Source organism: Genypterus blacodes, unplaced genomic scaffold (assembly GCF_046128005.1).
Source record: "Genypterus blacodes isolate CSIRO-AG114 ecotype Tasmania unplaced genomic scaffold, CSIRO-AGI_Gbla_v1 ptg000181l_1, whole genome shotgun sequence".
Classification (NCBI taxonomy): domain Eukaryota; kingdom Metazoa; phylum Chordata; class Actinopteri; order Ophidiiformes; family Ophidiidae; genus Genypterus; species Genypterus blacodes.
In genome coordinates this window covers 130,001-145,000 of record NW_027466982.1, presented here as the reverse complement: position 1 = coordinate 145,000, position 15,000 = coordinate 130,001, and the positions used below count along the sequence as shown (strand labels likewise).

The window sequence follows — 15,000 nt, the reverse complement described above, 5'->3', positions numbered from 1 at the left end:
GTCACCTCCTGTGTGTGTGTGTGTGTGTGTGTGTGTGCAGCTTCCTGATGTCTTTGACCTGGACTACGTGTCGGCTCAGCTGAGACACGCTGGACTGATGGAGACGATCCACATCAGGAAAGAGGGGTTCCCCGTCAGGATTCACTACACACACTTTACTGAGAGGTGCTGTGAGACACTCACACACACACACACACACACACACACAGACACACAGTAGCACTTTGTGGCCTGTGTGTGTGTGTGTGCAGGTACAGCGTGCTGCTGGCCCAGCGGGCCGGCGAGGGCTCGGTCCAGGATCAGACTGTGGCTCTGCTGCAGGCGGTGGAGGCTCAGGAGAGTCAGTACCAGCTGGGCCTCACCAAGGTGAGCACAGGTCCACAGGCTGAGAGCACAGGTGTGAGTCTGAGCCGGGCCCTGACTGAGCGGCTCTCTGTGTGCCTCAGGTGTTCCTGAAGGAGTGTGTGTACCAGCAGCTGGAGGAGAAGTGGACCAGCACTCAGACCTGGGCCGCCATCACCATCCAGAGGAACATCAGAGGATTCCTCTGCAGGAGGAACTTCAAGTTCTTCAAGGAGAAAGCCATCATCATCCAGAGCCACATACGAGGTCACCAGGCCAGGTAGACTGAAGGGCCAGGGGTCAGGGGTCATAGGTCACAGCCACCATGATGAGTGAGTGAGTGAGTGCTGCCCCCTCTCTTCCTCAGGAAGTACTACAAGCGCCTGAGGCACTCCTTCACTCAGTTCTGGGCGGTGATGATGATCACCAGGAGCACCATCAAGAGACGCAAGTGGAGGAAGGTGCGTGACCTCTGACCCCGCAGCTCCACGGGGAACACACACGGATTGAACTAAAGGAACAAACACATGCTTATCTTCAATCAACTCCTCCTTCATCTCTATCTATTCTATTAACTGTTTCACTTCTGACACTTCTTAAATCCTCTAACTGTAGTTAGCTTGTTAGCTTCTGTGTCATTAGCCTGAGCCCACACACACACACACACACACACGCAGGTGCTGCAACATCACAACGACAGAGAGAGAGAGAGAGAGAGAGAGAGAGAGAGAGAGAGAGAGAGACATCATATTTCCTGGGTTTATGGAGCTCACACGTATGTTGAGCTGTAATGGAAACACGTCTCCACCCTGTTCATGACTCAGGCCCTTAATGTCTTTGTTTTGGGGTCAAAGTTCACGTGTGTGTGTGTGTGTGTTCAATCGGGACCTCTCTCACTTCTTTAGTTTCTACAGCAGATTGATCTTCATTCACTCTATATGTGTGATGAATGTATGCTCTACATGAATGTTGGTCATAGTTTACAAGTGTGTGAGCTGCGGCTACATACACACACACACACACACACACACACACGCACACACACACCTGTGAACTGAAACCTTTCTGTGAGTTGTTCCTTTAACAGAACATTGGGTGTGTTCTCCCTCTTTAACTGCTCCTTATCTGGCATTCATCACACACACACACACACACACACACACACACACACACCTGCCCTGCTTACACCTCCAGTCTCGGACTTCAGCCTCTCAGCCTGGCTGTAATTTGAAGCAGCAGTGTTTCTCTCCTCTCCTCTTCCGTCCTCAGAAGCCTTCAGCTCCGTCTGCAGGTAGAAGCTTTTCACATTCATGCCTCAGGTCAGCTGGGTGTGTGTGTGTGTGTGTGTGTGTGTGGTTGGTTGTCATGGATCCCAGAGGAGCTCCAGCTGTCTGTGTGAGCTCACAGCAGCCCGGACACCTTTGGGCTTTTCTTTCCTTGTCTGAGGATTAAACTCATAATAATCTGAGGTTTGTGTTCTGTTGGACCGTTGTCACTCAGTGTGCTGCTGCTGCTGCTTTATGAGGTTTGGACTCTGGACAGTGAAGCTTCTGTCAGCTGTTCAGGTCCAACTGGACTCATCTGGGACTGATGTCCAGTTTTCACTCGTGTGTGTGTGTGTGTGTGTGTTATTAATGCTCATGAGGGTTGGGCAGTGTGTATGTGTGTGTGTGTGTGTGTATGTGTGTGTGTATGTGTGTGTGTTTAAACAGCTCTGAGCTCTTTGAAAGCTTTGTGATGAAGAGGTGAGGCCGTGCTGTGTCATCGATGTGTGTTTACACTTCCTGTCCCAGCGCTCCTTCCTCTTCCTCTCTCTCTCCTTGTGTTGTTGAGACTCCAGAGGACCTTGACCTCCTCCAAGGCTGTAAAGCTGCTCTTTGTATCAGGATGAGTGAGCAAAAGGTGTGCTGGACTCAGTCAGCTGGTTGGAGGCGGAGCCAGAGGTGCTGGAGTATAAAACAGGCAGTGCAGCTAAGAATAGGTCTGATAGAGTGTGTGTGTGTGTGTGTGTGTGTGTGTGTGTTCATGCTGAGGCTCAGAGGATCTGAGGTGACGGAGGTTTCTTCTGTTTATGAAGCTTTGTTTCCTTCTTAACGCAGACGTTTGTCTCTTTACTGAAGATGATGAAGATGATGAAGAGGTTAACTCATGTTTGATGTTTCAGGAGCTCCACGAGAGAAACAAAAGTAAGGCGGCGACAAAGAGTAAATCTGTGGCTCCAGTTATGGTAAGAGAGCTCTGATAAGCATGAGGGTGTGAGGGGTCAGAGGTCAGAGGTCACTAAGTCAATCCTTCTTCTCCCTGCAGGATGTGGGGATGTTGGAGATCCCTGCTGAGCTGTCTGCCAGGCTCCGCAGTGCAGCCGGTGAGCCGGGTTTGGGTTGATGAGGCAGAGATCTGTTAGAGGCCCGGACCCAGCAGACCCCATTGTGGGGTTCGTTGAGTTGAAGCGTTGTCAGATGTGACTGTAGTTCTGTCTCTGTCCCACAGGGCGGCAGCACGTGTCAGGGGTCACTGAGGTCGCCCCCCCCCAGGTGAAGGCTCAGCACAAACTCTCCCTGCCTGTGGATACGGACAGATTCCCCTTCTCCCGCTACGCCAAGTCCATCCTGAAGGTCAGCATGCGTGTGCACAAGAGGAAGAACCATCTCACTGAGTCCCGTCCTGACGTCTGTGTGTCTGTGTGTGTGTGTGTGTGTGTGGTTCCTGTCAGGACACATGGTGCCAGCCTCAGGGTCTCCCCCTCCAGACCCCCCTGACCCCCCTGGAGCCTGAAGATGCCAGAACGGCTCTGGAGATTTACAAACTGGTAGAACCTCTTCTTCTTCTTCTTCTCTTCTTCAACCTCACCGCTGAGCCTTCATACAGATCAGTCAGTCCTTTGATCAGATCAGATCTCTGCACACTTGACTGATCTTTGTCCCCTCAGATTCTGCGCTTCACGGGCGAGTCTGAGCTCAGCGGCTGGCAGGAGCAGATGCTGGGGAACTTCATCGTGGAGAAGGGCCAGAGCCGCCCGGCCCTGAGGGACGAGGTCCTGGCCCAGCTGGTGTACCACACCTGGGGCCTGGGGGAGGAGGAGGGGGGCCTGAGGGGCTGGCTCCTGCTGGCCTGCTGCCTCTCTGCCTTCACCCCCTCACCACAGCTGGACAAACCGCTGCTCAAGTAGGTTCCCCTCCTGCGTTAGCCCCCTCTGCCCAGCGGGAGGCGGCGGCGGTCGGACCCTAAACCTCTCTTCCCCCTCCAGGTACGTGTCAGACCGCGGCCCAGGTGAGTACCGGTCTCTGTGCCAACACAAGCTGCTGAGCTCGCTGCAGCTCCCGGCCCCCGCCTCCCGCCTCTACCCCCCCACCCAGCTGGAGTGGACCGCCAACCAGAGGAGGGGAACCATGCTGCTGGACCTGCACACCTTCAACGGTGAGCAAGGGGGGACAGCTTAGTGAGGATCGATCAGGTCCATACGTGTTGAAGACATCCTGCTCTCACACCTGCTGCTTCCTGCTGATTGACAGATGAGAAGCTGACGGCTGAGGTGGAGTCGTGGACCACAGGGGAGCAGCTGGCCTCATGGCTGCTCCACTACAGGTAGAGGCCGGAGCCACGCTGTCGTGATGTGTCACCGTGTTGTGTCACCGTGTTGTGTCACCGTGTTGTGTCACCGTGTTGTGTGTCTGACCTCTGACCTCCGTGTCTCTGCGTGTCCCAGAGGCGTGTCCGACTCTCTGCAGGGCTGGTCCGTGTCTCTCCTCACAGACGAAGGCTGGTCGGACCTGGCCGGGTCGGACTTCGTCATGGATCTGCTGGCCGGAGCGGAAGCCGAAGTTCTGCCGCCGTCGGGGACGCCGTCGTCTACAAACGCAGACTACCTGTTCAGCAGTCAGACAGACGGGTCAGAGAGGACAGACACCCCTACATGTCTGCAGCTCAGATGTGTCTCTCAGCAGGAGTGACTCTCTCTCTGTCTCCTGCAGGATGATGAGCCCAGATCTGGACGGCTTCATCCCTCCGGCTCCGCCCATGCAGGCTCCCAGCCTGCCCCTGTATGAGGGGAACCCCTGGGGGCGGGGCTATCCTCTGGAGGGTAAAGCTCCGCCTCCTGTCTTCACTTTCCCTGGCCTGTGTCTTAATGAGATGCGGCCCAGTAACACACACTCATGAGCTCCAGCTGCTTCCTGCAGGTTGTTGACTTCCTGCTTCTCCTGCTTGCAGGTCGCGGCCGACAGATGGACGCCTACGTTGACGACCTGTTTGACCCGGTGCTGGACCAGGGACCCCCGGTCAGTGTCCAACCATCACTCTGGGAAGAATAAGCCACGCCCACTCACATCACAAACAGGCCGTCCTGACACACTTTGGGCTGCAGAGTGTGTGTGTGTGTGTGTGTGTGTGTGTGTGTGTGTGTGTGTGTGTGTGCAGTGGATTGTGTATCTCTGCTTGTATCTCATTACTGCGTGTGTGTAGCTTGTGTTTCCTGTCTGTGTTCTGGACCTGCACTCACTCACAGTGTAACACACTCCTCTTCCTCCTCTGGATTACATGACTGTGTGTGTGTGTGTGTGTGTGTGTGTGTGTGTGCTAGGACATGGAAAGAGTGGCCATGCTGAACCGGCGGATGAAGGGAGGAGGAGGGATGGGCCCCATGCAGCCGGGCCTGTACGGCGCCGGTAAGGACGCTGGATCGGCTGTGTGTTTGTGTGTTTGTGTGTTTGTGTGTTTGTGTGGTGGAGCTCAGGCTCAGCAGGTCTAAGTCTCTTCTTTGTGTTCTCAGGGGTTCCCATGACGATGCCAGGCTACGCTCTGGGTAAGTGAGGAGGGTCAGACGCTCTCACATGATGCTCTCATGCTCCTCGTGCTCCTCATCCTCCTCATGCTCCTCTTGCTCCTCATGCTCCTCATGCTCCTCATCCTCCTCATGCTCCTTGTGCTCCTCGTGCTCCTCATGCTCCTCATGCTCCTCATGCTCCTCTTGCTCCTCTTGCTCCTCTTGCTCCTCATGCACCTCATCCTCCTCATGCTCCTCATGCTCCTCTTGCTCCTCTTGCTCCTCTTGCTCCTCGTGCTCCTCGTGCTCCTCGTGCTCCTCATGCTCCTCTTGCTCCTCTTGCTACTCGTGCTCCTCATGCTCCTCATGCTCCTCTTGCTCCTCTTGCTCCTCTTGCTCCTCGTGCTCCTCGTGCTCCTCATGCTCCTCATGCTCCTCATGCTCCCCATGCTCCTCATCCTCCTCATGCTCCTCATCCTCCTCATGCTCCTCATGCTCCCCATGCTCCTCATTCTCCTCATCCTCCTCACGCTCCTCTTGCTCCTCTTGCTCCAGGAGCTCCCATGGGTCAGATGTTGCCTGGATACGGAGCAGCCGCCATGATGCCACCCATGCCAGGTAACCGTCAGCACCATCACACACTTCCTGCTCCGCCCACGTGTGAGGAGCTCAACCACATCATGCACACACAAGTCCCGTGATCTCAGTGTCTGGATGAGGATCAGCACACGCTCCATCCAACACGCTATGACAACACGCTCCCTTTCCTCTGCAGCCATGATGATGCCTCAGGCCGCCATGCCGGCTGCACCTGCTGTGGATCAGATGGCGGCGACGCAGCAGGCGCTCATCAATCAGCAGGCCTTCCTCATGGTGAGACCTTCCTCCTCTTCCTCCTCCTCCTTTGATTGATCTTCTTATTGTCTTATTGATTCCTTCTTGCCGTGTGGCTCCGCCCCCTGCAGGCCCAGCAGATGACCATGCAGGCCATGACCTTGTCCCAGCAGCAGACGCAGGAGCATCAGAGGGAGAACAGGCGTCAGTCTGAGCGTCGCCCCAGGGAACGGACCCGCTCACCCTCGCCTCCGTCCGTCTCACCGCCACCGCCCGCCCGGCCCAAAGCACAGCACAGGCCTAAAGCCGCCGCCCCCAGCCCCGCCCCCGCCCCCGCCCCCAGCTGGCACCCTGAGCCAGAGGTGGGTGGAGTTATATCACATGTGAGCATGTCAGTGTGTGAGGTGAGGCGTGTTCTGTTCATGTTGTGTGTTCTGCTCCCTCACAGGTGGAGGACCTGACAGATCCAGAGGCTCTGCAGAGCTTCAGGGATAAGAGGGCGTACTTCCAGAACAAAGGTGAGAAGAACACGCTTCTCATGCAGGATCACACAGCAGCTGTGCATCATGGGACGGCTGTGGTTCTGAGTCAAACATTCAAGTCCTTCTGCAGAAATCAGTCTTCATCTGTTGTTTGTTTCAAACTGCAGGTAAAAGTCCCAAACGCTCTGCGGCTCCACCCAGCCTCCCCAGACCTCAGCCGGCCCCCCCTGTGGCTGCGCCTGTGCCCCCCCCCTCAGCCCCCAAACCTGAGGGTAAGACCACGGGGGGTTTCTGTGGAACATCGAAACACTTCATGAAGAAGATGTGTCAGATGATGAAGGGGACCTCCAGGTAGAGTAACAGCTGTTTCCTCTCCCTCAGTGCTCAGCCCTCCTGCCAGACAAGCCCCGCCTCCCGCAGCGGCGCCCCCTCCTGTTCGTGTTTCAGAACCTCGGCCCGAACCCACGTCCAACATCAGGGAGATCATCAAACAGTACAACAACCGACTGGAAGCAGAACCCAAACCCTTTGAGCCCATCAGGTGAAGAAGAAGAGGCCAGTGAAGACCACGTGAATATGTGTGAACGCTGCTGTTCTGTTTGTGTTTGACTGTTCTCCCTCCTCCTCCTCCCCCTCCTCCCCCTCCTCCTCCTCCTCCTCCTCCTCCCAGAACTCCTGCGAGGAACTTTGTTCAGAAGAACAATCCTAAAGCAGAAGCTCTGGCCAAACTGCGAAACCAAGGCCCGCCCCCCCCCCTGGTCAGTGACAGAGGGAGGGTTTGTCTTAACTGTCATGGTGCAGTAAAGCTCCATCCTGGTGCTCAGACATCCTCCAGGTTGTAATCTGCTCCTGTAATCACACGTCTCTCTGCTCCGGCTCACAGAAACAGTGGGTGCCTCCTCCTGTGTCACCAGTAAAGACGAAGAGGGAGCAGCCTCCTCCTCCTCCTCCTGAGGGCCCACCCTCTCCTCCCTCCACCAGGGGGCGCCGCTTCATCTCTGACAGCATGAGAGAGAGGCAGAGCTCCCTGGCCGGCCTGTTTGACTCCCAGCGTTCCAAGAATCCTCCGTCCGCTCCTCCCGACTCCCCCCCTCCTTCTCCTCCTCCTCCTCCTTCTCAGCCTGCTCCCGTCCTGCCGTACATCCCTGCTCCTCCGGCCGTGGCTGCTCCATCCTTCTGTGGGTACAAAGCTCTGAACCTGAGCAGGTGTTTGGGTTTAGGGTCTGAAAACAGGAAGTTGTGATGAAGAAAGATTCTCAACATTTAGGAAACAAAATGGAGAAATGTTAAAGAAAGATTGAAGCCTTTTCAGGTGAAGCAGGAACACATGACGACACACAGCTCACGCCTGTCCTACATGTGTGTGTCTGTTGTATGTTCCTGATTGCAGATGTGATGCCGGAGGAGGACAGCGTTCACTCACAGCTCCACAGATTCTCCGCCAGCGTCTACTTCTCTTTCTCCAACACGGGGAAAGTCTTCCTGCGCAAAGAGGTGAGACAGCTACAGTGAGAGGAGGGGGAGGAGGAGGGAGGGGATGAAGGCTCCAAGAAGAGTATGCAGAGTAGAGCAGTGGGCCCAGAACAGAACCTTTGGGGACACCTGGGGAGTACAAACATCCGCCTCACAGCAGTTCAGGGTTCAGTGCCTTGCTCAAGGGCACCTGGGCAGTTAGTAAAGCAGAGGAGGACTGAAGCACTCTGCCTCCTCCTCTCACCTGAACATTTGCTGTTTGCTTGCAGGTGTTTTATCCCAGAGAGAAGTTCAACCGTCCGTACATCCTCAACCTGCTGTGTGAGCAGGTCAGTAGGTTCACATCTCTAATGACCTCTGTGACCTCTGTGACCTCTGTGACCCTGTAACTCTGTGGCCTTTCAGATCATGAGGGACACCTTCTCTGACAGCTGTGTGAGGATCAGCAGGGAGGAGAGGAGGAAGATGAAGGACCTACTTGGTGAGAAGCTTCGCTGTGCTTCATATTGATTCTTCTCGATCATTGAGGTCATGACATCACACGTCTGTCCTCTGCAGTGAGCTTCAACGTGGGCACGACCATCAGCACCATCCAGGACGACAACATGAAGAAGAGAATCGTCATCGCCGCTCGGGACAACTGGGAGAACTACTTCACCCGCCTGTTCCCTGTGACGGTGAGGAGGCAGGAAGTTAGGAACACAGACACTGATTACATCATCCCTATTCTAGATCATGGTGGAGACAACTGGAGTCTCCATGAGTCTCTGTGTGTCTCTGTGTGTCTCCATGTGTCTCTGTGTGTCTCCATGTGTCTCCATGTGTCTCTGTGTGTCTCCATGTGTCTCCTCACAGTCTGATAGTGGCGATGCTCAGGTTGTGGGCGTGTCACATCGTGGCATTCGTCTCCTGAAGGTGGTCAGAGCGTCGGGCATCAACCCCAAACACCTGCGTCTGCTCAGGAGCTACAGGTGAAGCCTGCAGACACCCACACAGACACACAGGCACACACACGCAGGCACACACACACACACACACACACACACACACACACACTCAACAGTGTGTGTGTGTGTGTGTGTGTGTGTGTGTGTGTGTGTGTGTGTGTGTAGTTTTGCAGAGCTGCTGTCTGTGGAGCTCCAGGATCCTCACACAGTGCAGCTGGAGCTGAAGAGTGAACACATGGTCCTAAAGTCCTCCAGAGCTCCTCAGATCAATGCTGTGGTCCAATTCTTCCTCCAGGAGCTCATCAAGGTTTGTCACCATCATCATCATCATCACTGTTAGCTGTCCCTGGCCCCTCCACAGCTTCCTCTCCTCTCTGCAGGACTCGGGTCACGTTGTGGCTCTGAAGAGTTACACAACAGACGACAAGAGTCTGCTGAGCTTCATGAAGGGCGACGTCATCAAGCTGCTGCCCATGGAGGGACTCCAGTCAGGTGCAGTGACTCCAGTCAGGCTCAGTCCTGTGATACGCTGCTTGATCCTGGTGCAGGTCTCACACTCATGTTGTCTTCACCAAACCAGGCTGGAGTTTTGGGACCAAAGGGGGGCGCTCCGGTCTCTTCCCAGAGGATCTCACCCAGCCCTCCGCCGCCCCGGACTACCACTGCCTCAACCTGGACCGCCGAGACCAGCGCAGGAAGAGCATGAAGGCCCTGGCACCCAAGGGCCCCGGTCCAGGTCCAGGTCCAGGTCCCAGCAGCAGACCCCTGAGGAAGGCCGACCCAGAGCAGACCTCCAGAGCCGGCTCGGCCCAGATGCTCCTCGGCCCCATGGTGGACTTTGCCATGAAGTTCTTCAGGTACGATGGAAGGATGGAATGTTGGGATGTGTGTGTGGAATGATGAGGGTAGAGTTACCTAAGCGTCGCTCTGTGCTGCTCTGTGACAGAGTGGGGAGCAGCGGCCTGCCCTCCAGTGGACGAGACTTCACTGAGCTGGTCCAGCACACACAAGTAAGACCTCAGCCCACCTGTGTGTGTGTGTGTGTTCATGCTGCATTCACCCTCTGTCACACACTCATCTCTCTTTGTGTGTGTGTGTGTGTCTGTGTGTGTGTGTGTGTGTGTGTGTGTGTGTGTGTGTGTGTGTGTGTGTGTGTGTGTTTTCACTCAGGTGCCAATTGAGGAGTCTCTGATTCTTTACAACGAACCGGAAATCAACGATCTAGCTGTCAGCTGCTTCATGAGTGAGTGTGTGAACGCTCCGTCCTGAGATCAGAGCTCATATCTCTGCAGACTCCTGCTCACTGCATCCTCTCTCCTTTCTCCTTTCTCCTGTCTCCTTTCTCCTCTCAGACCTCATGCAGTTCATGGGTGAGGTGGCGCTGATGAAGGGTCAAACCACAGGGGGCTGCTTGGTCCACATCGTACAGGTCAGTGCACACACACACACACACACACACACACACACACACACTGGATCAGCACCTCTGTGTGTTCTGTCCAGCTGGGGAAGGAGAAGGAGCTGCTGAGAGACGAGATCTTCTGCCAGGCCATCAAGCAGACCACCAACAACCCCTCCAGGTGAGTGGTGTGTAGTTGTGTGTTGTTGTGTGATGCTGTGCGGCCACATGGGGGCGCTGCAGCAGACGGAGACGTGTTGTTTGTTGTCTCCACAGACAGAGCTGCACTCTGGGCTGGCAGCTGCTCAGCCTGATGAGTGGATTCTTCCCCTGCTCAGGAACTCTGCTGCCCTTCATCACCCAGCACCTGCAGGACCTGGATCAGGACCCGAGTCACCCACACCAAGGTGCCCCCCCCACATAGACCCACACACACACTCAGACTCCTCCACACAGCCCTTAGCGCTCCCTGTAGCTCCTGTGTGATGTTTGTTGTTGTGCTCAGAGCTCAGCAGGTTGTGTCAGGAGAACCTTCAGCGCTCTCTGAGTCTGGGGGGCCGTCGCAGCGTCCCGTCCCACGTGGAGATGGAGGCTCTGCTGGTAGGTCAAACTCCACACGGATGCAGGACCTTTGATTGTCCACATCCGAGACATCCCTCAGTGTGTGTGTGTGTGTGTGTGTGTTCCTCAGGCCGGCAGGACGGCTCAGCAGGTCCCGGTCCAGCTGCCAGGAGAAGTCCAGCTCATGGTGAAGATCCGCAGCTTCACCGTAAGAATCCAGCATCTGAACTGTAATGAGCTCACGTTGCTCATGGGCTGAGTCAGTGCTGACTCCCCTGCTGTGCTGCTCCTCTCCTGTAGGTGACAGCAGACGTGCTCACTGAGGTCTGTAACAGCATGGACATCTCAGATCCTCCACAGATCAAAGAGTTCTCAGTCTTTGCCACCAGGCCTCAAGGTAAAGAAGCAGACATCAATCTATAATCAATCATCACTCACTTATTACTCTATTGAGTCAACAAATATATTGATGTCTCCTCTCCTCTCCTCTCTCTCCTCTCCTATCTCCTCTCCTCTCCCCTCTCTCCTCTCTCCTCCAGATGGTACGGTGCGTCCGCTCCATCCTGACGAGTATCTGTTTGACTTCCTGTTGGATGACGGCTCCATCTTCTTGTCCTTGAGGAGGGTCATGTGGAGAAGTCCTCTGTTCTTCACCAACGATCTGTATGTGGAGTTCCACTACCAGCAGGTGAGCAGGAGGTCCACCTGGGAGCAGAGCCCCGCCCTCTGTCCCTGCTCTAACTCTGTGTGTGTGTGTGTGTGTGTGTGTGTAGCTGCTGGGTGAATACCTGAGTGGACACCTGGCTCTGGCTGCTGCTGCCACTTCCTCCTCAGTCCAGCAGGTGGCAGAGCTGTCGGCCCTGCAGCACCTGGCCCAGGGCCTGAAGGAGCCGCCCTCACTGTGAGTCACTGTGATGTCACTGTGATGTCACTGTGATGTCCATCCTGAAGCTTCATGATGATGATGACCAGCCTGAGTTCATCCTGTTCTTCCTGGTCTGATCTGGTTTGTTTCCTCTGCAGGGCGGAGCTTAAGTCCTACCTGCCCACTCAGGATGGCCTGAGCAGCAGAGTGGAGGAGGTCCTGACCTTCTGTGAGGCTCAGATCGCTGGCCTGCACACGCTCAGCCCACAGGACGCCAAGATGAGCTTCATCGGTAAGAAGCACTTCCTGTTACTGAGTCCAAACAGACATGATTATTCTTTATTGATTACCGATCAGCTGAATACTGTATGGAGGCGCTGATCTATGATCTATATTTGAGCCTTCTTCCTCCTCTCCTCTCCTCTCCTCTCCTCTCCTCTCCTCCCCTTTCCTGTCCTCTCCTCTCTCTCCTCCTCTCTCCTCCTGTCCTCTCCTCTCTCTCCTCCTCTCTCCTCCTGTCCTCTCCTCTTTGTCTCCTCTCCTGCAGAGATCGTCACCACCTTGCCTCTGTTTGGCTCCAACGTCTTCTCCGTCCAGAAGGTCAGTCAGCGTGGTTGCCCCTCCCCCTGCACCGTCTGCATCAGCCCAGAGGGGGCGACGTTCATGCACCCCAGAACTCAGGTCGGTCCTGCGGCTCAGCCTGTTGGTTCTGTTGTTCCCAGCATGCTCTCTCGCTCAGCAGGGAGGTGACCTGTGTGTGTGTGTGTGTGTGTGTGTGTGTGTGTGTGTGTGCAGGAGCGTGTGTTGGTGATTCCTCTGGCTGACCTGCAGTCCATGAGAACCATCAGAGCCAAGAAGCTGGGGAAAGTTCCAGGAGTGGTTATCAATTATGGAAGTCCAAGCCGGCCCAAGAATATCACTCTGCACCTCAGACAGGTAGGCCCAGATCTGATCTGGATCCTCCTAGATCTGATCTGGATCCTCCCAGATCTGATCTGGATCCCCTCAGATTTGATCTGGATCCCCTCAGATCTGATCTAGATCCACTCAGATCTGATCTGGATCCACTCAGATCTGATCTGGATCCCCTCAGATCTGATCTGGATCCCCTCAGATCTGATCTGATCCCCTCAGATCTGATCTGGATCCTCTCGCTGACTTCTTTCATCCATGTTCTCCTTCTTCTTGTCTGGGCTCTTTTCTCCAGTTTCCTCATTTGTGATAGTTATTGATCGATCAAATATATATGGATCAGTGTGTGCTGAAGTGTGTGTGTGTGTGTGTGTGTGTGTGTCCCCTAGGCCAAGGAGCTGTGCCACACACTCGCCCTGATCATGGAGGAACTCGTCCGCCCGTCGATAAGCAGCTCCATCTCCAGCCGCCAGTAGACACACACACATGTGCACACACACACACACACCCCCACACGTATACACACACACACACACCCACACGTACACACACACACCCACACGCACACACACACACACACACACTCGGGTGTGTTAAGTTATTCAGGAGCCGATGTTTGTTGGTGATTAAAGCGTAAACATGATGATGATGATGATGATGAAGATGAAATGTAAACTCTGTATCTTTTCTGTATTTAAGCTTCAGATTGAACACAAAGACACAAATCATAAATATTAAAACATGTTGATTCATTTGTTGTGGTGTTTGTTTCTGAGTAAACTTCACACGTGACCCGTGACCTCCCGCTTCATGTGCTTCCTGTCTGAGGTCAGAGTTCATCAAACATGAAGACCAGCGTCCCTCAGCACTCCGTCTGGATGGCCTTGGTCATCCAGTCTGTCCGGGCCACCAGCAGCCTCAGTCTGGGTCCTGAGGAGCGGATCAGCTCCTTCCCGCTGACACACACACACACACACACAGACGGGATGAGAGCCTCTGTCATGGCGGTCCTGGCTGTGAGCAGCAGCAGGTCTGTGGTCTCACCTGTGGTAGTCCAGGTCCAGCAGACTGACCCCGTTCACAGCCAGGATCCTGTCTCCCGGGGCCAGCAGCTCACTGCGGCCTGCAGGGGAGTCTGGGACCACGGCCCGGATGAAGAGGCCTTTGACCCGGAAGGAGGTTCCCTGGAACACAAACATGTGAAGCTCTTCAGTCTGTCTGTCTGTCTGTCTGTCAGTCAGTCTGTCTCACTCACCCTGGTGTCGACCAAAGCCAGGCCGAGTCCTCCTTCTCCTCGCTCCAGCTCCAGGCTGAAAACCTCTTCATCTTTACTGTCCTCCTCCTCTTCCTCTTCCAGCTCCAGGATCTTCTTCATGCAGGTCCCGTCTGACGTGAGTGCAGCCAAACATTCAGACACAAAACCACCTGGAGACAAATGAGAGCGTGTTGACCTGAGGTTTCACACAGAGACCAAGAAGAACATCTATGTTTACCTTCATCATCTCCATCTTCATCACAGGACCAGGAGTTCCTCTGGCCGTCCCTCAGCAGGTCCAGCTGGTCCCTGTTGTGTGGGGTGTCTGGTGGCGTCAGGAGACAGTGGGGGTCCTCAGCTGTCTCACTCATCTGCAGCTCAAGATTTCTGAGCTTTTGGGATAAAAGGACGGCGCCGCAGGAGGAAGAGGAGGAGGAGGAGGAGGAGTCATCTGGACCCTGGGCGGAGGAGGAGGAGGAAGGTGATGGAGGTGCGGCAGGAGAGGAGGAGAGAGTGGCTTGAGGAAGGATGTCCAGCTTGATCCGCTTAGCAACAGAGCGTCCCTGCATGAAGACGAAGGAGGGAATCAGGTGAAGTCTTCCTCTATAAGTGAGCGTGTGCAGCTTCACCTGGTGGCTGATTAGAAGGTTGTCTCCATGTATACTTGGTACCTGTGTGTCCCCGGTGGACAGGGCGTCCTCAGAGGACAGGGAGCCGGGCAGAGAGGACAGGAGCTCCTTCAGTCTGTCCAGCTCCTCCCTCAGACCTGGATCTGCCACCGGCCCTCTGAGCTTCAGCTGGTGGCCTCCAGGGGGCAGCAGCAGAGGGTGGAGGGCCTCGAAACTCACCATGATGTCACCTGGGGGGGGGGGGGGGGGGAGACATGAGAGACAGACCCCACCCTGACTCTGTCCCTGGAGGAGACGAGCATGTGTGTAAACAAACCAGTCCTGTGTGCTGACATCTGGTCGTCTGCAGATGGAGCCCACGTGTGTCGCCATGGAGACGCCGGGCTGTAACGGCTCAGCAGGTGTTGGAGCTGAGCTGGACTCAGGGCCGGATACTGGGCCCGCAAGGTCCCCCAACCAGTCTACACACACACACACAGTGTTACTCCTCACGTCTGTGTTCTTGGTTCTGATTCTGACTCAGCTGGTCTCAGAGGGTT

At 55.2% G+C, this 15,000-nt stretch overlaps 2 protein-coding genes across 2 annotated transcripts in view; one reads left to right on the top strand and one right to left on the bottom strand.

Moving 5' to 3' along the window:
• myo15b (myosin XVB) overlaps positions 1-13,274 on the top strand; it is a 19,859-nt gene extending 6,585 nt beyond the window's left edge. The window contains exons 22-66 of the mRNA XM_076167918.1: positions 41-165; positions 252-366; positions 447-622; positions 710-803; positions 2,650-2,707; positions 2,833-2,957; positions 3,056-3,151; positions 3,272-3,507; positions 3,590-3,759; positions 3,855-3,927; positions 4,049-4,231; positions 4,314-4,423; positions 4,552-4,619; positions 4,922-5,006; positions 5,111-5,143; positions 5,660-5,722; positions 5,880-5,977; positions 6,070-6,300; positions 6,387-6,456; positions 6,588-6,692; positions 6,802-6,961; positions 7,091-7,178; positions 7,304-7,598; positions 7,811-7,914; positions 8,163-8,222; positions 8,299-8,374; positions 8,452-8,585; positions 8,749-8,864; positions 9,006-9,147; positions 9,221-9,332; positions 9,421-9,697; positions 9,787-9,850; positions 10,011-10,083; positions 10,193-10,269; positions 10,344-10,420; positions 10,516-10,646; positions 10,745-10,839; positions 10,931-11,008; positions 11,101-11,197; positions 11,340-11,488; positions 11,574-11,701; positions 11,824-11,957; positions 12,213-12,346; positions 12,461-12,601; positions 12,967-13,274. Of these exons, the coding sequence (XP_076024033.1) occupies positions 41-165; positions 252-366; positions 447-622; positions 710-803; positions 2,650-2,707; positions 2,833-2,957; positions 3,056-3,151; positions 3,272-3,507; positions 3,590-3,759; positions 3,855-3,927; positions 4,049-4,231; positions 4,314-4,423; positions 4,552-4,619; positions 4,922-5,006; positions 5,111-5,143; positions 5,660-5,722; positions 5,880-5,977; positions 6,070-6,300; positions 6,387-6,456; positions 6,588-6,692; positions 6,802-6,961; positions 7,091-7,178; positions 7,304-7,598; positions 7,811-7,914; positions 8,163-8,222; positions 8,299-8,374; positions 8,452-8,585; positions 8,749-8,864; positions 9,006-9,147; positions 9,221-9,332; positions 9,421-9,697; positions 9,787-9,850; positions 10,011-10,083; positions 10,193-10,269; positions 10,344-10,420; positions 10,516-10,646; positions 10,745-10,839; positions 10,931-11,008; positions 11,101-11,197; positions 11,340-11,488; positions 11,574-11,701; positions 11,824-11,957; positions 12,213-12,346; positions 12,461-12,601; positions 12,967-13,053 (5,343 nt within the window). The 3' untranslated portion in view covers positions 13,054-13,274. The remainder of the gene's footprint in view (positions 1-40; positions 166-251; positions 367-446; positions 623-709; positions 804-2,649; positions 2,708-2,832; positions 2,958-3,055; positions 3,152-3,271; positions 3,508-3,589; positions 3,760-3,854; positions 3,928-4,048; positions 4,232-4,313; positions 4,424-4,551; positions 4,620-4,921; positions 5,007-5,110; positions 5,144-5,659; positions 5,723-5,879; positions 5,978-6,069; positions 6,301-6,386; positions 6,457-6,587; positions 6,693-6,801; positions 6,962-7,090; positions 7,179-7,303; positions 7,599-7,810; positions 7,915-8,162; positions 8,223-8,298; positions 8,375-8,451; positions 8,586-8,748; positions 8,865-9,005; positions 9,148-9,220; positions 9,333-9,420; positions 9,698-9,786; positions 9,851-10,010; positions 10,084-10,192; positions 10,270-10,343; positions 10,421-10,515; positions 10,647-10,744; positions 10,840-10,930; positions 11,009-11,100; positions 11,198-11,339; positions 11,489-11,573; positions 11,702-11,823; positions 11,958-12,212; positions 12,347-12,460; positions 12,602-12,966) is intronic.
• Positions 13,275-13,288: 14 nt separating this feature from the next.
• LOC143014137 (ras-associating and dilute domain-containing protein-like) overlaps positions 13,289-15,000 on the bottom strand; it is a 12,277-nt gene continuing 10,565 nt past the window's right edge. The window contains exons 13-18 of the mRNA XM_076167930.1: positions 14,778-14,922; positions 14,462-14,691; positions 14,071-14,395; positions 13,833-14,002; positions 13,622-13,761; positions 13,289-13,533 (exon numbers count right to left, since the gene is read on the bottom strand). Coding sequence (XP_076024045.1) covers positions 13,440-13,533; positions 13,622-13,761; positions 13,833-14,002; positions 14,071-14,395; positions 14,462-14,691; positions 14,778-14,922 — 1,104 coding nt within the window. The 3' untranslated portion in view covers positions 13,289-13,439. The remainder of the gene's footprint in view (positions 13,534-13,621; positions 13,762-13,832; positions 14,003-14,070; positions 14,396-14,461; positions 14,692-14,777; positions 14,923-15,000) is intronic.